The sequence below is a fragment of the Anarhichas minor genome, unplaced genomic scaffold (assembly GCF_050575085.1).
Source record: "Anarhichas minor isolate MPS153535 unplaced genomic scaffold, ASM5057508v1 ptg000020l, whole genome shotgun sequence".
NCBI classification, from domain to species: domain Eukaryota; kingdom Metazoa; phylum Chordata; class Actinopteri; order Perciformes; family Anarhichadidae; genus Anarhichas; species Anarhichas minor.
Genome location: NW_027466466.1, coordinates 2,720,530 through 2,743,824, shown reverse-complemented (window position 1 = coordinate 2,743,824; position 23,295 = coordinate 2,720,530). Strand labels below are relative to the sequence as shown.

Here is a 23,295-nt window from a genome sequence, read left to right as displayed (position 1 = left end):
GGGGGAAGTCCACGACCACAGCAGCCTTTTATAACAGCACGATCTTTAATTGGCAGGCAAAGGAACCATGCGACGATAAGACTTCTGAAGTTTCCTGGAAATCAAACTTTGCTCATCTGCTTCATCTACCACGAAGAGTTTGTGCCGGTAAATTCAGCAGGAAAGCATAATCTCTCCATCATATGCAAAAAATAAATCACCAATGAAACACTTAAGAATATATGTATTTAGAGTTATTTTGTGAGGCGTAAGATTAATATATACTGGTTGTAATGCTGTGTTACACTGAACAGGCATGCAAAGCAGTGTTTTACCAAACACTGGGTCTGTTACTGTATGTGTGTGAACGCCAGCACACAGGGCTTTGTGGTCAGTTCTTACTTGGCTGTATAACTGTTTGCATGACAGGCCTGGATGTGCAGTCGGGGCCCAGGGGTCAGCTGAAAGCTGAGAGGGGAGGGACACGAGGCACACAGACATCGGACACAGGTCATGGTTCGAACTTCAAATGGTGTAACGGGATATCGGCCTCTAAGAGAGGGGATGAAAAGAGAAAGACTAAGTTGATGGATGCGTGGGGTTTTATTCATGCTGTCACAGCATGTCAACATCAACAAACACGTGAACTGTGGTGGTGGTGGGGGGGGGGGGGGGGGGACTGTTTACGGAAATAAATCGTCACCTGTGCAATGCTCTTTGATACATCTATTATATTGTAATATGTTTGATGACTTCGTTATGATTTATTAGTATACCCAACCATTTCTGACTGTTGCAAATTAAATATTTAGTTATAAAGTCTGTAAAAATAAAAAAAATAGAACAGAAAATGTGGTTCCTAAATGGCTTTAACATTCATGAACATGTCAACTTACATCCTACATATTCATAAGCTATAATGCATGCTTATGAAAATGATCTAGGTAAACCATCCACCATTAAAACTCTCAACATTATTTATTAGTTTGTGCAGCGCCAGAAGGGAAACCTATAATAACTAGGCTGCTTGTCCTTAAAGCTCAATGTGATAAGTTGACAAAACAGCTCCATCAAGCTCAAAAGGTCTGAATATGTAACAGCACACTGTTGCACTCCACATGGCGTCTGGCAGTGAATGAGCATCTGCTGCCTGGTGCTTGCAGACCACAGTGATATCTGGAAAACCCCAAATTAATGTGGAAATAAAAAGAAGAAAATACATAAGTAAATAAAACCCCAAAAGTATGGAAATATAAAGACAAATAACAAAAGAATAATTGCAAGCATTTATTTATGTTATTTATATTTATTTAATAATTTATTTTTTACATGTAAATTACTTCTTATGTTTTCAGTGCGCACAGTAGATGCAACAGACTTCCACATACGGAGTGAGGATATTGGTGGTTTGAATCTGGAAAGGAAACATCATGGCAGAAGAAGAAGAAAATAAATATTTACATAAATAAATATATACAGAAACAAATGAACAAATAATGTGAAAATAAATGAAAATGATTAGAATTATTTTTTATATATTATTTGTATTTATATTTCCATATTTATTTATTCTTTTATTTATTTATTTTTATTTATTATTTATTTTCTTATTCTTTTACAGAATTATTCTTTATTATGCCACTCCTAGGACTCGATTTATCGGTTTATGTGGCCATGTATTGTATAATATTCCTATGGTTAAAACGTTGCTATAGCACTTTCTCAACATACTCAGAACAGAGCAGGAGTTGACACTGAAATCCAGTTGCACAGTCTTGAGCAGAACTTTTTACAACAAAGCAAATTTGCCAAAAATACAGAAACAATTTCATTAAAACAAAAAACATAGTTCACACATACATTTCTATACCTAATAATGTATGAAATCCACAGTGATTGGAAATACCTAAGTTCATATTCTGGTATTTTATACCTGAAGGGGTAAGCCAGTATTTTAGTATTGCACTTCAACAAAGTTGGGGGGCCACAAGAATGGAGGAGCAGAGGTGACATGAATCCTGGTCTCTAGTATGGGTCAAACACTGGATCCTACATTCACAAAATGAAAGTATGTAAAAAAACAGTTGAAAGCTGATTGAAAGATAACCCCAATAACATCACCGGGGTTATTTATTCTTCCTCCAGAGCCACAGAAGACATACTACTGTCTCCACATACTGAGTAGTATTCCTCGTGACCAGTAAACTGTACTGAACTTATGAAAGATATTTGGAGTGCCCCTTTAAGTACAAACTTGAGTATTTTCAAAAAACAAAAAAACAGCCACTTGATACTTATACTGCACTACATTTTAGTAAGCAATATTGTACATGTTGCTCTGTTACATACATCTGACAGTTCTAGTTACATTGCAGATCAATATCTTACAATCAAAACGTATGATCTATGAAATGTGATGCATTCTCATGGGTCAAAAAACCCAAGCACCTGTTGCTCCCGTTAGACCCAGAGACCAACCAGTACTCCTACACTGGAGCACGACGTGGTCCCATCTGAGTGCAGCGTAAACCAACATTATGTCTTGAAACTAGATTCTGACACAAGGTCCCTCTGTACAAGACAGGGCGACAAAGATTAGGTAACAATGCACTACTGTACTTTTGTGGTGCAAGTATGAAATTGTTAAAATCAGCTCTACCTTGACCAACTAAACAGCTAAATCTACTTTCATTCTACGCATCAGTAATAACAATGAAATTATACGATATGTAAGTATTTTTACTTTTAATATGTTAAGTCAGGCTGGTCTCATCCAGCATTCGTAGCCTACAAAAAATAAGTTATTTGTAGATATTCCACCAAATTATTTTGCATGTTATCCACGTAAATATGGAAAAGGGAGTCTGAAGACAAAGACCGCAAATACCCACCCAGCGTGGGAGGGAGGTGAGGCGGATGGGTCCAACAAACATGGATCTCTCACCCAGGAGACCGTCGTTTCTTCCCCATTTGAAACGAGAAGTCAACGTTGATTTATTTGTCACGTAACTTGCGTAATTATTCTAACCCAAACGACAATCTATTCCTAAACTTAACTAAGTATTATTTTAAAGACACTGTGTACATGGTAAGAGCAGAGATTGATACCATACGAACCGTTGATATGAGGATACGTTGGTTAAGTGAGTAAGCATTTTGCTTGTACTCCTTGAAGTACAATTTTAAATGCAGGACTTTTACTTAAATGATGGATCTGAATATGTATTCTACGACAGGAACTCCAGCTACTGTGGACTTTATGTTGCTGTCTGAATCCTGCTGTCAAATGTGTCTTTTGAATTGACACAAGATTCAGAACAATGCGTCTCGATAATGTAAACACCATATGTTTCATCGCTGCAAATCACATGGCTGATACCAAGCACCACTGATTGTGTATGTGAAATGCTGTCTCGGCATATAGAAGCTATAGATTATATAAAATGCAATCCAACACTAAGTATTAGGCTTTACCTCCAACTCGCCATACCCAGGATTATTCCCAGAGGCACTGACTTTTTCTGCTGTTGGCTGCTGCCCCATCCCATTTACCTTCTTAAGCCAGTCCTTTTCCACATACGCTCTCACTTCCCCCACTGTACACCTTTTTCCTACATCCAGGGCCAGGAGCTTTCCGAACATCTCCATGGCCTCCGGAGTGAACTTTTTCCACAAGGGAGGGACGTCCTCCTCAGTGTTGGGTCTCTCCTCCATTTGGCACCAGTCCGCGAACTCTTGGTAGAAGTCATCCGAGCCCAGGCAGCACTCCCAGGGGAAGTAACCTGTAAGGATGCAGAAGATAACCACCCCGAAGGCCCAGGTGTCCAGGCTTGGCTCCACGCTAAGTGGAGGAGCGGCCACTTCTTTCTGGCCCTCCATCAGGGCCATGGTACAGAGCTCTGGAGCCATGTAGGGCAGGGTTCCCGTGATGAAGCGTATCAGAGTGCCTCTCTTCTGGGCCAGTCCGAAGTCCGCCAGCTTGACCTGGCAGCAGCGATTGTCCAACAGGAGGATGTTTTCAGGCTTGATGTCTCGATGGACCAGGCCGTGGCTGTGGATGAACTCCAGAGCACTGGCGATCTGGAGGACGCAGCGTTTTACCGAAGATTCTGGGATACCCACCTAGAACAATCAGACAAAGGAGGGATGGGGCTCTTTGAGTCATTTTCAAAGGAGCCAGAATAAAAAAGTGAGCACTCATCACAAAGCACGGCTTTAAGAAAGAAAGGAAGAATGGCAGGATCCAAATGTCCAGCCTCCAGACTGTCAGGCGTACTGTGCACAGGGTCATTGTTACAGTTGATTTATACACAATTCATTCTTTTGTCAGCTAAAAACAAGTCTGTAGAGAGTCCATATGACCCACCATTCTGGACTATTAAAATCCTAAATAAGGATTCTCCACTTAACATGTAAATTCCTTGCCGTAAGTTTTGAGGAATGCCTCTTTACCTTACCGTTCAGGACCTACGTATATGTAGGTTGTCTGACAATTTAATTTATCTTTTCCTCTCTGCGATGTTCTTTTACAAAGGCAACATTTATACTTTGCCACATGGATAATGGCAATCAGATGCAAAACTTTATGAGCGTGTTGTGGCACTAATGATATTACGGCCCATCATTTCCGAATCAGACCTTGAGACGGGACGGATAGCGATTGCAGGTGATGCAACATTTCATGGCTCGATCAACGGCCGTAACCCATTCTTTGTGAATTCACCCGGCAGTCTCTGTTTTTGCCAATGTTTGACTCACCTTTGGCTGGATGACAGCAAACAGGTCCCTTCCGATGACAAGCTCCTGGGCGAAGCAGTAGTGCTCATTGGACTGGAAGGCGATGCCAAAGAGGCCCACGATGCAAGGGTGGCAGGACAGGTGTAAGGAGATGCAGTACTCTCGCAGAAAGCCCTGCAGCTTAGTCGAGGCTTTGGGCATCACTTTCAAGGCCATGGGAGTTCCTGCAGATCATAGTTTACGTTATTATTATCACTGTCCATGCACATCTTCTTTGTCTTACTAGAGAAACTGAGTCAGTAATGCCTCTTCAGCGAAACTGTGCTGTATACTCTAACGGTTTGCATTGGCTGGAAAGTCTTGGAAAGGTATTGGTTTTTCACAGATTGGACTGCACGCTCATTTTTGGGATTTTCAGCACATCTACGTAAAATTGTAACTGTAACAGTAAAAAAAAAAGACATTTCTTGTCTAACTAAATGTCTACGTTCTTGCTTTGTTCTGGAGGGAAACGAGGGCTTCGAATGAGCAAATGTAAAACATTTCATTACATGATTAAATGACTGTAATTGGTGATGGAAAATAAGGAAATTACTACAATTCTCCGCTGGAAGAGATCAAAAATGGAAGTGCGGTCATACCCCTGAAGCGATGTGTGACCAGTAGCACTTTGCCGTATTTCCCTCGGCCGATCTCCTTGATGATGTTGAAATGTTCCTGGATCTCCAGCTGACCGAGGCTCTGTGCCGTCAGCTCTATCAGCTCGTCAATCAGGCTGCCGTCAGCGAGGCCCAGCTCAATCATCTCTACCCATACACGGACAGGACAAAACCAATACTTACACAAATCTTAGGAGTATGAACACACAGATTTTTGACTACCTACCTACATTGTACCAAAAAAAAATCCAGCATTTTTTAACAAATCACTTCCTGTCAGTTGCTTTCCATTTATATAAAATGGTCACTAAATAAAAACCATGTCAATAAATGTCATAAACTCTGGCACCGTGAAGCTCAAACAATATTATCACGTCGTCTTCACTCGACCATCTTCCAACGCGGCTGATTGGAACAAGTTAATACTTTTGATTTTGGACTTGGTCAGACAACACGTCGTACAAACTAGTTCCGTTTGAGTATAATCCGTTCGAGCATAGCCCAACCCTAAGAACTATCTAAGTGACAAAATTGCAATAGTATTTCATTATTAATGTCCCCAATTACACAGACAATTTACTTGATTTTTTGTTCATGGAAGAACATGGGCCTTGTGTAGCAAACCTGCTAGTTTAAATAACTGACTTTCCTTACAGTTTTGACACAAGGACATTTTCAATGTTGAGATATTTGTATATACTTCCAATCATTCTCTTTTACCCCAAATTCTTAATTTCAGCACTAGTCTAGTGCAGACTTAATGAGTATGCCACAAATACACATATCACAAGTGCATATGGCAAATATAACCTTGAATCCTTAAATTCTTGAATAATAATAACAGCAAAGTGTACTGATGATGTATAAAGACATTTAAGTTTGTGTTTTAGACACATTTGGCTGGCGGTAATTTGTCCATAATTGATAAAAAAAAAAAATCAAAAATGCATATTATAATATATAACATTTTGTATCATATTATAACATACGTATTGTGTTATCCTGTTATTAAAATTAGCTATTAATAACAGTAGCAGTAATAGCTTTCAATAGTAGAAGTATTGGACAACGTGATATTAACCATGATTAAATATTGATCAGTTTCACGTCTTACCTCTTTTCAATTGGTTCCCAATAAAGTCACTGGAGTCTGAAAACACACAAAAGGACTCATACCACCATGCTAACAGGTGGCAACATCCAGTTTATCAATATGTAGTAGAAGTGTCGGTTGAACGTCTGTCCTGTCCGTCCTCCACCTTCGCTGCTGCTGCTGCTGCATGGATCCGCGTGCAGAGTGGACCTGGGAGCTTTTCACTGCCCAACACGCAGCTCTGCTCTCAACTGCTGCGATGGGGACAGAGCCCACTTTGACAGCTGATTATAAACTGCCTCTGCATAGGGCAGACACACACACACACACACACACACACACACACACACACACACACACACACACACACACACACACACAACACACACACACACACACACACACACACTGGCCTATATACATTATAATCAGCTGCACACATATAGATGTAAGTATATGTAATGCATATGCATATGAAAAGCATTGGCATAAACTTTGACACAGATATCAACTGTCATGGGTCGGTCACCACGATGTAATAAACTCATGCACACACACACACACACACACACACACACACACACGTGGATGTTTTGTTTTTTTTAAACTGGATTAAATTAATAAAACTGATCTTTAAGAACTGTAAGGAAATACTAAAATTGAATCCCTAAAATTGAGCAAATGTGTCATTTCTTTTCCCGTCTATATTTTTTTTAATCTCAGACACGTAAAATATTTTACCTCAAAGCATTTCCAGTGGTGCGATGTAACATTTATTCAAGTGCTTGGTACAAATTTGAGGTACTTGAACCGAATGTTTCATCAGAAGCTACACTTTGTTATACACACTACTTTATAAGTTAAGAAAAACACATGATCTCATGAATTGTTAAGAAGAAGCTACTAAAGAGTTTATGAAATATGTAAAATGAGCTCTATATTGATCCAAAACTAAAGCGGTGAAATCAGGGGTAGAGTGCTGTTTGTTTAAGTACCGGAGGGCCCCCATCATGGGGCCCCATGTAACGACTGTTCAAGTTTACATACATCAGCCAACTATAACAGACCTTTCGTCATATTGAGAATATTATTCTGAAGCATCGTCAAAGGCTACCGGCAACTTTTAAAGTGAAATATCTTTCGCATGTTACTTAGTGTATTAGTTGACGTTGTGAATCAATCAACTCAACTTAAATGTCAATATGACAACTTTGACCGTTCCATTTATTTTTATTGGCTCTCTTACATGACATAGGCTTTCGTGACGACTGGATCTTTTAGCGCCTAAATCATGTATGTGACTAAATCATGTATGTGACTAAATCATGTATGTGACTAAAGCATGTATGTGACTTTCCACCGGATATTCCTCACTTAAAAAAGTGAAAACAAATTTGCGTTTTGGTGCGCTCCAGCAGCATTCCGCCTATGAATAAAATGCTTATTTTTGATACTTTTAGTACTTTTAACTACTATGACTACTTCTGATAGTACTTTTAGTAATTAACATCTTCAATACAGTGCCTAATTATTATTTAGATCTGTGTACAGCGTAGTAATGCTACTTTTACTTCAGTAAATTATCACAATTTTCCTCCATTATTCCACCTTTGACCTCTTTGCAGGGATTTCTTGCCACTTTGCCACCACTGAGCTGAGATCTCAAGTCTCAGTAAATACAACACATGGGTCTAATGCTCTGATTAGATTACACACAGACAAACACTCACACCTTGCAAGGCTCCTGCCACACCGTGGTTTAGTCAGCATTAGGAAACTTAAACACTGGTACTGTAATACTAGTGTCGTCCCACATTTGGTCAGAATCATGTTCTTGTGACGCTGTGGCTTTATAATTTTCAGATCTTATGAAAGAAATAATAGAATATGAGCATTTCTGGAGAGCACTAAACTTTTACAGTTACCGAAGAAAAGCAAATACAAATTGATGTGGAAGGAAATGAAACATCCTATCTTGCAACAACACTGATGTCAGTCCACCACTTCGGTCCATTGGATGGATTGCCTTAACATTTCTCTCAAATGTTCTTGGCCCTCAGAGGATGAATCCTACTGCCTTTGATGCTCCCTTGAGTTTTCCTCAAAGAGCCACCACAAGGTTGATATTGTTTTTTTATTGAAATATCTCAACAACATTTGGATTGATTGCCATGAAATTTGATATACATGGTGCCCAGAGGATGAACCCTAATGAATTTGGTGACACTGACGTTTCATCTATCACCATCAGTCATGGTATCGAATACTTTGGTTTATGACCAAAACCTTTTGACTAAAGCACTGCCATCATTGTCTGCTGTAATGTCTGTTTAGTGCTAATTAGCAAATGATGGCATACTTACATGCTAAACTAAGATGAAGATGGTAAACATTACGCCAGCTAAACATTTGCATTAGCATTGTCAAAGTTTCTAAGTAAATACTAAATAGACTTTGTATTTATATATATCTCCTTTCTCGACTGCTCAAAGCACTTTATACTACATGTCAACATTCACACAAGCATTCTTACACTGATGGCAGAGGCTGCCATGCACGATGCCAACCCTCCCATTAGGATCTAATCTAAATACACACATTCACACACATGACACAACCATCATCCAATCAGTGGAAGACTAGTTCAAACTCCGAGCCACAGCCGCATCATCCTTAAGCCAAGTTCAAACTAAACAGCCTTTAACTTTGTCTAAATACCTTAGGATTATTTATTTATTTATTATTTGTTTTGGTGAAGCTCTTTTTAGATAAGCATGTCGAGGCTTTAACGTAACAGGGTCAAACAATACAAGATCTTTCATCAGGAGGAATCCCTTACTTTCCAAGCAATCTGCGTAACTCTCCTTGTATTTATGCTTGTCGTTGGCACATATATGTCCACAAAATACCTGTTCTCACTTATACATCCATGGTTTAAACACGTCTTTACTATTTCTTCTCGGCGCCACAACAACTTTGGTCATCGTTGCAAATGTAACACATACAGTAAAGTTCCTGATGTTACAGGCCACCCCTCCCCCAGACATTTAACCTGCTAGATATCTGGGATGCGTCTGGGAACAATTCACATAAATGGCACTTGAGCACCAATTTCCGTGTTCCGATGGTGTGAAGTAGGCATTACAGAGCTGTTAGCATGGATGAGACTTCCTGTCTTGTTAGGTTTTCTTTGTGTGGTACCTCTGAATAGCATCATCTCATCTGCAAACAAATTCAGATAAAGGAGGAATGCGAGACGCAATCAAAAGCTCAGGCTTGTTGTGAGAGTGTCCAAGATTTCTTTAAAAGTCTTCCAAGTCTTTGGAAGAGCCAGACTCTGTATGCTTTTTCAATTTTATGCCAACCTCCAGGCATAATGCTCATAATGTTCATCATCTACACTGTTGCAGAGAATTGCACGAAAGGCTCCTCGGTAAATGTAACACTGATTATCAAACAATGTTTTTGCAGCACAGGATAAATAGGGATGTGAGAGTAACATTGAATGCTTGTTGATTAGAACTTTCCACTTCAACACATGGCCCTGAACTGGAAGCCATGAATGCACTCAAGCTGTGGCACTCACACAGACAAATCCCCTGAGGTGTCGCCCACAACTCGGGCAGGCCTAATGGGGTGTTGTCTGCACCTGTGTGCGAGTAAGTGTGTCGTTGTCTGTGAGTGCGTGTGTGTTGGCCTGTGTTTCATTTACAGCTAATTCACTCAACACTGTGACCTCTGCTAGCTATTCTGGAGGCACCAAGCGCCCACATGAGCAGGACTACTGGTACAAAGAAACAGATACTTTGGTGTGCTGGTCTCTACAGGGCTGTGGTGGGTTAATGAGGTGTCAGTCACATACAGTCCAGGGCTGTTGGCTTTCACTGAAGCTACAAAGGTCATTTTGTTGGAAATAAAGGGTAGATTCTTTTGGGTGACCCATCCAAGGAAAGTGGTCAGACAAGGTTTTACATTTTTAAATCAGCTCATTATAGTCTGAGACAAAGTTTAGATCCACCTTTATGTATCTATTTTTTTCTACTACATGGATCCTAAAAGCATCCTGTTATGTTCTGTAGCAGTCCACCAACATCAACCCTCCCGAGTGCTCAGTCAGGCTGTGTGAGGCTGCCGTGATTGAAGTTGTGTTGTGGACGTGTTATGAAGTTTTTGATCATCATGTTACGCTGTCACCACAGACATGGGGTCACGTCATATTTGGGATCTTTTACATCGCAGGATGGTGCAGAGTCTTCGAGGAGCCAGACGGGGTCCATATCCCAACTTCCCATCCCATCGCCGTACCACTGCTGTCCTCATAGTTTCACTGGTATGGAATTACTGAGCTGGGACAGACCAGGAGTTCTTGCAGTTCCTTTGGCAAACATTTTGAGATCAATTAGTTTCAGCTGTCAGTGCAGGGATATCAGTGAGCAGAGTATTGCTATTTTCCACTATTAATATTGGGGAGGCATTCAAAATGTTCTTGTTTTTGACATGAAGTGGAAATGAAGCCAAGACTATCAATTCCAAAACAAACTGGAGGGAATATCAAACCCAACTGATGATTGCTCCACCCACCACATCATGGAAAGTTCATCAGGAGAAATGGGGCCTAATGTGTGCCTAATTAATCAGCTGGGGTGTCTTCAAGTTCATAGTGCCCACAGTTCTCTGAAGAAATCTGTGAATATCTTACAGGAACACTTTATGTAGCATTACAAACAAGCATAGTTTCCCAAATGTCAGACTCTTGTGTGAATCTTGTGTGCAGGTGTAGAAGTAGATAAGACATGCTGGTTTCAAGGACACTTTCATAGCATATGTCCTGCTTCCAATCTCAATAAGAATAAATCAAAAGTTCTACCAGAGGCAGAGTGCTCTGATGGACATTTTAATACTCTCTTCACCGATGACTTAACCCTGCACGGCAGCTGGATTCTCACAATGTCACGAGATCATGCAAGAATCACTGGATCACATGTCACACGGAAATTCATTTGTGTGCGGCAAGCTAGTGCATGGACCAGTCAGCATCCTGTGAGGAGCTATTGGCAGCTCCGTGCATGTCTTAGTGTGCAAGACAACACAGAAACACTTCTGTTGGTTCAAAGAAACAATGGTGGCTCCTAAAGAGGTCGCCGTAGATGCTGCAGTTATTTTTTGGAAGCGCCTGCCTTTTCCCAGTTTCCAATGACGGCTTCCCAGATGATTCTGTGTCAACAAACCATCCAGCCGGTCAGTTGACAAGTTAATAGGCGAGACACATCCAGCAAAGTTCAGCAACTATGTGGCGGTGCTCATAGTACCATGGTTACCATGTGTAGCCATTGTTGTAATTCTCACATCCTACTTCCTATAATGGCGTCTACAGGCTGTGGAAACACACTCCCATAGTTGTACTTCTGCCGGAGAGCATTGGCATCACTACTGGCAACATGCTTGTCATGATAGTGCAACAAGTTCAGACTGACTAAAGTACGTGAATTCAGCATTCTACTACATTGAGTGGCAGTAGTTACTAATAATTGTTCAGTAATCAATTATTTTCATGAAAAATACACAATAAAGAAATAAAATTAAAAAGATTAGGCTTTGTGTTTTGAGGTGTGGTGTCACAAGGGCCCGCTACAATACATGAATTGGGGACAGCACAACAAACTGGAAGCACAACATTGACACACCAATCACCTTATGAAGATGATATCGCAGTTGCCGGTTTAGGCTACAAATCGAGCAGACTAGGTGTAACATAAGCATCCATTTGTCATGTTATGCTTCTGGTCACTAGATACATGTAAATGTAATTTTTAGCATCTGGCTGCTGTTGGAAACAGCGATGAGACTGAACCAAAACAGTAAAGTTGCAGTTCATAAAACCAGCTCAGAAGAACTAAAACACACAGACATGTAGCTGAGGGGAACTGAGTATCGTTAGGATATTTATTAATACTACTACTAGTCAATACTCAATACTGCTTAGGGGGTTCGGTTCTTTATCAATATCCGTATAGGTTCATTTTCATTTCTAATTACTTGCTGCTTTAAAAAAAATATTTTAGAAAGAGTAAATTCAGGACAGAATCAGAATTTATTTATATTTGATAAATAACTAATGTTGTTTCTAGAGCCGCAGCAGTGCTAATGTTTACAACAACAAAGTCACTATAACTCAGTTATATCTGAGAAACAAAACTAAAATGTCAATAAAATGAATAATATTCCTGACATCACAATGCTGAGTGAAGTTCAAATGAAGCATGATAATAAATTATAGGAAAACTGCAAAAAAAACTTCTGATAAAAGAACCGGTAACGTTGGAGCTTATCAATATTAATCTCTTTAATAATCTAGGGGCCGTTTGAGCAGGTTTGTCAGGATTAGTCACCATCAGTCACCTTCACATTGTCAATTCATCCATTCTTACAAAATATTGATAAAGCAGCTTAAATGCATCAATGATTGAACATTGCGAATGGTTCAGAATATAGTTTAGCTTAAAAAATACCTTGAATACTGGACATTTCCCTCAAATGCAATCTACTTTTACTCTGAACCATTTATCCCCAACTGTGAGTAGAACAGGCAGCGGGGGTGTTGAATGGGCAATTCCTCCCAAACTGCATGTCTCACACAGCTGCTGTGAACAATAGCCAAATAAACAGGAGGCTGAACGACACATGACGTTTAGTTCGAGGCTCGAACGCTAAGACTGAGAAATTTATCCCTGCGTGAAATCACATTAACATGTCATCATTTTCAAAAGGGCCGCCCGCGTTTATCACAGCCCATATCTGGCAGCTGTTCTGTACAGCGGCCAGTCCATTAATCTTAACTTGTGACTTCACTCTTTTTGTACGTGCACAAATCGCCCTGTACATGATGTTTCAGTCATTTGGCTTAGTTCACAGGCGCTTTCTTTTTATGTAGCATGTGTGTCGGTGCATCGTGTGCAAGAGTGGTTTTGCCCATCTGACGAGAGTGAAATGCTTGACCCCAGCAGCACACATTGAACTATAGACGTGGCTCAGACACTCGGTGTGTAAGCAACTGCTGTGGGAGAAAAGATATATTAATTACCAGTAATGATTCTGGGTATAGGGTTCTTGGGCGTGAGAAACTGCATCTTCGCCGTCCAACTCTTAGTGACAGATGCTTCGTCTTGTAAGTCAATCACACACACACACACACACACACACACACACACACACACACACACACACACACACACACACACACACTTGTACATACACACATCTTTAACATTCTTCAGCTGCTGCTTTTAAGATCTGAAGGTTCCTGATTATTGCCCCCTCCAGAATGATCATCCATATAAATGTTGTTTTTACTGTTGTCCTTTTCTATTGGTAATCCCTGATGGTTGATTTAGTATCCATGATTACAAAATGATTGGCCTTTTTAAGCAGTTTATAGACACTTAATATATGGATTAGAACACAGTATAAAGTTACTGTATGCAGATGTTTCGACATTTTAAGAGGTTATTAATGTGTTAATCAACAACTTTTACTTGATAACTGGTGAATACCAGTAATCATATTTAACAATAAAGACGCAAACAAATTACAGAAACATGATAAACAAATCCTAACAAATGTGTCTTTAATTTATAATAAAATGCACGGACTTAGTGAGTTTCATCGTACATGTAATCAGAGCTCACTAATTAGTTGCATGTGTAACGTACTACAGAATAGCTCTGATGCAATAAGCACATACAGCACTCTGATGGTCAACCAAGGGGAGGTGGTCAGTGGGCCTTAATATAGAAAGGTTAGTCAGTGGATGGAGTGAAGGGATGAGGTTTACAGCAGTGCTAGTGTTGACGGAGTGGGTGAAGACAGGCTGCTAAGATATGGTTACAGACTGACATGCGGCTTCACAGTCAGAGCTTTCTGTTTAATAGAGCTGTACCTCGTTTTCCAGTTCATCAGGTCAATTTGACAACAAATGTAAAGTGTTTTCAATTGTATTCTTTAGTGACCGATAGAGCTGTAACTATTCCTTTGTTGATTGACAAAAAAAAAAAGAATTATATTTTAATTTTTTTTTTTTTTTATAAAGAATTGAATGAGTCATTGACTACAGAAGTATCAAACAAATCTGACGTTTTATGCTTTGTGGTGTCATTTAAAATGTATTACCCTTTTTTGGGCTCTGGCAACTTGCAGTTTTGTATTATTATTGTTCAGACAATTCTTTAAGCTATTATTTGGAACTAAACAGTTAACCTATAATTTAATTTGTCACTACGGCTAACGATGACTGACGGAATAAAAAAAGCTTCCAGACCCTCGTGTTGCTGCAACCCTTTAAATAAAGTGCTCTTCATGATGTGGGCCTGACTCTCTTTGGGACCTGTCTTAGCAGGCTGTAGTAGAAAAAAGTAGCTTTGTCCAATTCCGACCTGGGCCTGACAACCAACCGGCTCTGCTCCATAGACTTTACATTATTGTTTCAGATTTTCTTAATTTTTAGGCTGGTTTTGTGGATTTGGAGCAAGTCATGGTCAAACGTAATAGTGATACTCATCACCTTGAGAGGTTGGAAAGAGAAATACGTTTCTAGAATTATACGATTGGCAGAGTACGTTAGCACGTAAATACATGTGCTGCTTTGGCTTTTTAATGATTTTAACAGTGAATAATGACCTCCTGGGAACAGTGTTGTTCCTTAAATTCATCGTCTTCTGTCTCGATTGCCAGGCGATGTGGTGGTTCACTTTTACACTGTGATCTGTCGGCGTTAGCTTCTATCTTTATCATTCTAACCTGTTGTCACTGCTGAATCAGTTTGACATCCTTGATACATCCTTAAAATGCATGAAAAAACCCCAAAAACCCAAATGTCCAACCCCTTACCCGTCAACTACATGCCAAGGCCTTGTGATTAGAAGGTTAATCAAGTGTTGAACGGATATTGTTTTGTTCACCGATAGCAGTTATATGAAAACGGAGCCGCTGTTAAAATCAGAGAAGCAACTCAGTTTACTTGGATTTATCGTGGCACTGCGTTTAAATTTAGCCACGCTAACAGCAAGACTCTAGGGATGCAATGTTGGTCTGTCGGACTATCAGTTAATCATCAAAATATCTCAACAACTTCTAGGGGACATGATATTTGAAACAGGCATTCATGGTCCCCAGGAAGGTGTATCTTAATGACTTTAGTAATCCAGACCTTTCGTCCAGCAGCACCAGCAGGTCAAAGTTTTCAATCATCCATTGAACTATCTCGGCATCTCAAGTGTCACCGTGATGTTGGCATTTTAAATCTTCAGTGAAATCTCGCAACCACTATTGGATGGATTACCGTGACATTTGGTACATAGATTCATGGTGCTCAGAGTATGAATTTGAAGGTTTTCACATATCCTGTGAAATATCTCCTAGATTGATTTAGCCCAACATCTGCATCAGCATGTTAGCGTTGTCATTGTGAGCATGTCAGTATGCTGATTTTAGAATGTGGCCTGCATTAGCACAGCCTCACAGAGTGGACGGCTTTAGCACAAGAGATTTTGGGGATTGCTAATCAAGCGAAGGCTGTCATTCGTGATCGGGTTGTGATTTAATAACATTCCCTGCAGTAGCTGTGTTAACATACTTTTAAGAACGGCAAGTGTGAGGGAATGCCTCAATTCATTTACTGAATATGACACATTCACTGCAAAAAGAAGTCTGGTTGTATAGAAGTCTATGAGAAAATGACTCTACTTCTCTCTTGATTTATTACCTCAGTAAACATTGTAAACATGAGTTTATGGTCTCAATCTCTAGTTTCAAGTCTTCTTCAATACAACATGATGTTCATTTAGTAAATGATGGTCCATTTAGTGTAAAATAGAACATAAATCAGGGTATGCTTTGAGGCGGGCTTACTGTGATGGACAGGTCGCTGCCGCTACCAGAGACATATACAGCGTGTCTACATCACTCCTCCACATTCCAAATATGGTAACTTCTGTTCATTACCTGCAAAAAACAAACATGACCACAGGCGTAAACCAAAATCGCCAGCCTCAAGGCTTCATAACGGCAGTCCACAAACCAATGAGTGACGTCACGATGACTACGTCCACTATATACAGTCTATGGTTGTTAGGTTTTTTAGGAAGCACAGGTTGCATATGGCGTAACCAGAGAGCCTCCACATGTAGCTGCTGTAGGTTGTAGGTAGGTAATGCAGGAGTATAAATCCAGCCTCACATTTGATATATGTTGATGATACCTGGTACTCAATGTCTCTACGGTCTGGACTGGACAAATGACAAATGACAAATTGAGCTGTGATAGCACCACAGGTGGCTGGAGGGAGAAAGATACACGATGACTGGTGTGCTACGTCCCGGTTGGTTTACAGAAGTTATGTTCAGGATGCATGTTTCGATGCCTCCTGGATCTGCCAAGGCAAATATCAAACGATGGAATGAGGAGCAAAGACCAAGGCGGTCCTCACACCAGAGTCCCGTTACAACGTGAACTCTCTTCTCTTTTTTCTCCTCTCTCTCCAACTTTTTTTTTCTTTTCCATCTGATGAATCCAAAACAGCACCCACAACATGGGCCCCGTGGCTGGTGCTAATTGAGATAATTGTGTGGCATGAGGCTGAGCCATCGCTATGCCGGTCCAGTTATTCTTACCATGGGGTAACATGGTGGCACGCGGATTCCGTAGATATTTTTACAGGGAGCAGAGAATTGGAAATTTATCCCGGCACAGCACGTACGCCGTGATCCCCCCCCCCCCCCCCGGAGGTCTTCCAAGTTGCTGGATACGGTGTGTTGTGTTGTATCAACAACTACTGTTATAGTAGAGCTGTGTCCTGTCTGCTGCGGTGAATCTCTAAGAATAGCTCAATGGTAGCTGATATTCTGTCAACTTGGCTGGTAGGACTGTGGCAATACTCAGAGGGAGGTGGCAAGATCAGAAAAAGGTCTCAGTCACTGAATCTTTGTCTATAGAGTCCCATGAGAAAAACACAAAAACCTGGGAAGTTTTAAACATCTACAGTTCCATGACAACTGACAAAACACAAAGCCCAGTGTATTTATTCATTTGAGAGAAAGAGTTTATTACCACCATATTAAAGCAGCCACACTGCGTTAATCCTGCCGTTCTTACCTTTCACAATAAAAGCCCTAGACATACAGTATACACTGCATCCCTGCTTACCACTCAGGGAAGGGAACTTCGTGAATCACTAGTGAATGACAAGTAAGAGGACCTTGGAGGAAGGAGTTGCATTTTGTTGTGCCAATGTTTGCCTGAAGAAATAAAGAATGAACAAGACAATTTCAAATCAAGGTCCACTTACAAGCTTGTTCTGGAGGTTTTGACCAAGTCATATCATCTTAATCAGTCGCAAGATTTTAATTTAAATAAATGTCAGTCTATCTATATCCATCTATTGTCGAAGGAGACAACACAGTGGTGATTGAGCCTGTGGCCCACTAATGAAAGCATTGCAATATTTTCAGTATTACTGAAATGAGCTTTATTACGGTCAGACATGAGTGAAATTAGCATTTGCCTCCCGTTCACTTCCATTCCATCCTCGGCTGGAGATGATTCATGCACGTGGGACCGTGCATTTACAGTTTTTCTGGAACCATGCCCACAGTTCTAAAAGCTTGAAGCACATGTACCAGCAAAAAGACTCCAGGCTGAAAACTGTTCTCACTCAAACAGGAAAACTATATCAACCAGGACTGAAATCTGAAGGATTGCCTCAAGTTTTAATTTAATAATGGACCGCATCTCCATTATGCTACGACGACTCCATCTGCTGATGAAGACTGTGCAAGAAAGGCTCCAGAACACGTGAGTGGACCTTGAGTTCAGATTGTTTTGTCAATGATTTTTACTTTTTCAAATCCCAAATAAAAACGCTGTTAAATACCGGAGGCTCAACGCCACCACATGGCAGAAAACCGAATATGTCTTTGACATCTTCCCCAATTAATTCATTTGGAGACTCCGTTGGGTCACTTTACAATAACCCCACCCCCTCTTCCACCCCCCTTCATGGGCCAAGCATTGTAAAGCTTTGTAAGGTGCGAGTCGCTCCACTGTTAAATTATATAAAATGTTCATAAGGGCCGTCTGGTTTATGAGCTCGGGCAGTAAAGTGTAAAGAGAGCCCTGACCTCCGCCGTGATGACACCGCTTTGGAATTCCCTGGGTTTGATCCACGGGGGATTCCTCCCTTTATCTATGCTGCTGAATGACACTGATGATATCTGGAGTTACAGCCTACAGCACGCTCACGGCTACACGATCCTCGGACACGATAGAAGCCAAGCCGCCGCCATCAATCAAGTGAAACAAGGGAAATGCCGCCACCTAGTGACGCTTAAGGTGAACACACTGTCTACCTTTTACTACATGAAACGTTCATGCAGACCTGTTGAATATTTATATGAAATGAAAGCTCTTTTCTTCTTTTCTCATTGTTAATATACCATCGATAAACTTTGCACCACATTCATCACGATCCCCGACAAGCAGCCAGCGGCGCTGTGCTGGCTGCGTCTCCATGTGCTGAAACACCGGGAGAGAGAAACCAGATAGCCGGCCGGATACCTCGCTCTGGATTCTCCCTCTGCACACTGTAACATCTCAGCTTGCGAAACAGAGTTGGCCTGAATGTAACCGGAGCACTGATGTCACCCCTACGGTTCACATTGCAACAACCGGAAAGCACATGTGAATACTTACATGTGGTGTGACGAGTGTGTGTGTGTGTGAGAGGCGGGCTGTACAGTGTTACAGAGCTAATTTAAGACGTTATATTTCCTGTAAGTGTGCGCATTGCTGTTGTGTGTTAGAAGATCACTTATGTGTTCAACGTGACATGTTTCATCTGAAACGTTCCACTAAAGGCAACACTGCAGAGATGTTCGACAGTTTATATAGAAATGCACAATACGAATTTGTTATAAAAAAAAGTTGTCACTGTCAATATTATCCCGTTCTAGACAGTTTGTATTTTCCCTGATTAATTCTTTGCGTTCTGTTACAAAAAAGTTGTCGTATCCGTCCTCACAGGCTAATGTTTCCCTTTATTTTAGTGTGAAGAAGTTTATATTCTAAAAACGTTCACAATTAATGAACAATTCATTTAAAAAACCTTGTCCTTGCAAGTTCTTGTATTTTTTGCCATGATGAGTCTGAGAGTGGATCCAAATATTCTACCCCTTGAGCACTGAGAGGCCTCGGAGCACAGAAAGCACGCTGGCTTCACATTGTTGTTGTTGGAAATTGGAACTGGTCGTTTCTTGCTGGAGAACTTGACTCTCTATGTCCAAGACATTTTCCACCGGCAGCTCCTGCATGAACCGCAGCCCACACTTGACAGTGTTGTGTCAAGTACACCTGTAAGCACAGTGGATCTACTTTATAACAGCGTATCCATCATAGGGCCTGATACTCTCACTAGGACAGCGTGCCCCCCCCCCCCCCCCCCCCCCCAAGTGGACAAATAAGAATAGCATTTTATTGAAAAATTTGAATTAATGACTTCTCTGCAATTTTCACACTTCACAAAGTCATCCAGAGGGCCGGATCGGACCCCTTTGGAGGGCCGGTTCTTGCCCTCGGGCCACATGTTTGACGTCCCTTGTGTAAACAGATTAATGTCCTCATAAGATGAGTAATACACACACACACACACACTCAGACACTCCACAGGACACTTGGCTCTTTGACAGTCGTCTCATCCCTTTCTCTCTGAGCGTCAACTCTTAGTCCGTCTACATAGGTCACACTTAACTTACACACGGTACTGTGTTTCTACTCAGGCCCTTAGTGAGTCAAATCAGCATTGGTCTATGAAAATAATACCCCCTATGTAATATATATGAATGTGAAATCAGTTTGTTTTTTAAAATAATACAATAATAAATGGCAAAAACTGAAATATCACCGTAAACATCACGTGTACTGTCTGTCCGTGGGACCCCGAGGGGCCACGTCGGAGTGTCAGCTGGTTTAACAGGCACAGAGGGAGGTGAAGCTCTGAGTAACAGTGAGAAAGACAGCGAGCACCGTCACCTACACCACATGTCCGGTCATCAGCACTGCCTCGGCTTAACGTTTGATCGTCGTGTGCGAAGAGAGGTCAGTGTGGGAGGTCATTCTGACACTGGTAGGGGTGGGTGGGTGGGGGGGGGGGGTGTTGTGTGAATATATTTGTAGGGCTGTTGAACGGCAGAAAAAAACAGGAAGAGGACTGTTTTGAAAGTGAAATGCGGCGGTGTTTGACTTCCACGGAAAGAGGAACTGCCGATGGCGTTACTGGAAAGGGGCCTCCTCTTTCCCATGTGCATCTTCCCTTTTTTTTGAATACCATTTTCATATATGCAACTTAGCTGCGTCCAAATTTACAATTCATGACAAAAGAGAATCTATACTAAATATTCCTAAATGATCACCCCCCCCCCCCCCCCCCCCCCCTCTCAAAAATAGAGATGGCTACTGCACACATTTCTGTTTCAATACTTGCATGTTTTGTCAAAATGAGGTTTGTTCTGAGCCAGAAATCTCCACTTAGCACCGACATCCACTTTCATTCCTCTCTATATTCTGAAGGTTTTTACAGTTTTACAGAAGGGTTTGTTCACACATCATTCATAGCCTGATTTATACAACATTTTATTCCTAAAAATATGGAGAAATAGATTTATTTTTTATGGCAGAATTTTCTGATTTATGGAGCGATAAAAAAAAAAAGGTATTCAAAATTCCCTCCTTTGATTCTTAATATGTCAAGATAAATAATGAAGCATTTTGACCCTGGCTTTATCAAATGTCCACATATTTAATAAGAGAATGCCTCATTTGCATATTTAAAAACAAACATTTTCAGAAAACCTAATATTTTATGCAATGAATCTACTGGCTATATTAGTGAAATCTTTTACCCTCTTTACCTGTTGAGTCTCCATTAAAAAGACACATTCAGACCAGCAGAGGGCGCTCTGATACAAGTAAAGAGAAGACTGCAAAGTATAAACATACAGTATGTGCTCTTATCATTATGTGCATAAAACATAGACTCCAAGCTGATACTGGAAATAAAAGGAAAGATAAGCTTCAGATTTCAAAACATGGAAATGACATGAATAAAAGCAGAATAGAGAACAGACAGTCCTTATCTCTCCCATCCAGAGGGTAACGCGGTCACTGCTGCGTCTCACAATTCAGCCTCGTCATGTGGCTCCTTCCTTCCTCTTTTGTCCGACCAAAGAGTTTGTTTTCTAAGAACTCATTCTGCGGCTTCCCGCGCGCATCTCAAGCTGGAAATGATCACTTCTCCGTGTTCGTTTGTCACTTTGCCCCGAAACACTTTCAACAAGTGTTTGACAGTAAACTGTATCTGCACAGCATCATGAGGACATGCAGTCCTCCTGAACAACTATATTAAAAGGGACAGTTCACCCCCAAATAAAAAAACAACATATTTCTCCTCTTACCTGTAGTGCCCTCTATCAATCTAGATTGTGCAGTTGTCTTTTTAACATTGCTGAAGGTTACAGTGTGAAACTTTCTCTTACGGACAAGTGTGTGTACATACGTGTGTGCGTGTGTGTGTGTGTGTGTGGACTCCACGCCGATGCGTACAGCTGGGCGGTACTTCAGCTCTGTGATGAAGGGACGCAGAGATCCCGCCCTCGGCCGCAGGGGGGAAAAAGGACAAAAACTGTTAAATTGGATCGCTTTCCTTGGATTGCTGGGCTGCAGCATGTTTCCTTGATAACGTGGGGGGAGGGGCAGCCAGACTCTGCACTGTGGAGTCCCACCGCATTGAAGGCCAGCCTAAATATACACCCATTTTTTCTCGCTCGCTCGCTCTCGTGCACGCATACAGGCTCACTTGACTGCAGAGAAAGACACCATGCATCAATTCATAACACAGGACCACATACCCACATATGGGCATGTGGTCCTGTGTGTACTGGAGAAAACACAGAGACACACACACACTTCCACTCTCTTCCAACCCGTTTCTGGCAGTTTCTCCCCCCCACCCCCCTTTATGCAATCACAGCCTGATGCACAAGAGTCTAACCACTCTCTCCAGGTGCTGCGGTGGATAATGAGCTAATATACTGTAGTGGAGTGTGAGTGTGTGTGTGTTTATGGCCTTGTGCCTGCTGACAAGTGTAAATTCTAATTACATAATAATGAGCACATCTGACACATCTAGTGCAGTGCAGACTAGTTTGTGTGTGTGTGCTACTGATGTAAAAAGGAGTTAGTGTGCCACTGGGCCAGCGTGGGTTACACAGCTTAGATGTCACAACGTCCTGACTGATCTGCAGCGGCTCCGCTTCCATGAAACTCTTATCACAATAAAGCTGCTTTGGCAGTTTGCCTTCGCCCAGAATCGATACACATGATGTGGTGCTAAATCTTTTCCTCCTTAAGCTGAATATTCAGTGTCCTGGAGTTGTTCATCTTCCGTGGGGTATAAAATCATTTGGTCTCTATTAATGCAATTAAAGGGCAAGCCAATACACTTCAAATACCTTCAGTGGAAAAAGAAGAATTGAATATGTGAACAAATAAAGGGACGGACAGGAATGACACAAATAAACCCAAAAATGTGTGGATTCCTGGGCGCAATTTGAGAAATCAACCAGTTAATGTTACATTTTCTTCATTTTGGGAATTCGATGTCATGCAAAGACATTTTCAAATTCTTACCAAAGAGACGTGGACCCGTTGGTTTGTGGACTACTGTTTTGAAGCCTCGAGTTTGGCATTTCGGCCATCGCCATCTTGGTTTTTTGCAACCAGTGA

General features: G+C 41.1%; 1 protein-coding gene across 4 annotated transcripts; it reads right to left on the bottom strand.

Annotated features, from left to right (window-relative positions):
* Positions 1–1,265: 1,265 nt before the first annotated feature.
* LOC142954417 (serine/threonine-protein kinase SBK1) lies at positions 1,266–22,505 on the bottom strand. Of its 4 annotated transcripts, none has more exons than XM_076095406.1 (5): positions 21,966–22,505; positions 6,490–19,866; positions 5,358–5,522; positions 4,738–4,940; positions 1,266–4,101 (listed from the first exon to the last, which is right to left on the bottom strand). In XM_076095406.1, exons 3-5 carry the CDS (start codon positions 5,518–5,520, stop codon positions 3,436–3,438), a joined length of 1,032 nt encoding a protein of 343 aa, XP_075951521.1. In that variant the 5' UTR covers positions 5,521–5,522; positions 6,490–19,866; positions 21,966–22,505; the 3' UTR covers positions 1,266–3,435. The 4 variants fall into 4 exon arrangements, with proteins under 4 accessions (XP_075951521.1, XP_075951522.1, XP_075951520.1 ...); XM_076095407.1 differs by lacking the exon at positions 21,966–22,505 and having other exon boundaries at positions 6,490–6,525; positions 6,635–19,943; XM_076095405.1 differs by lacking the exon at positions 21,966–22,505 and having other exon boundaries at positions 6,490–19,943.
* Between the last annotated feature and the right edge of the window lie 790 nt (positions 22,506–23,295).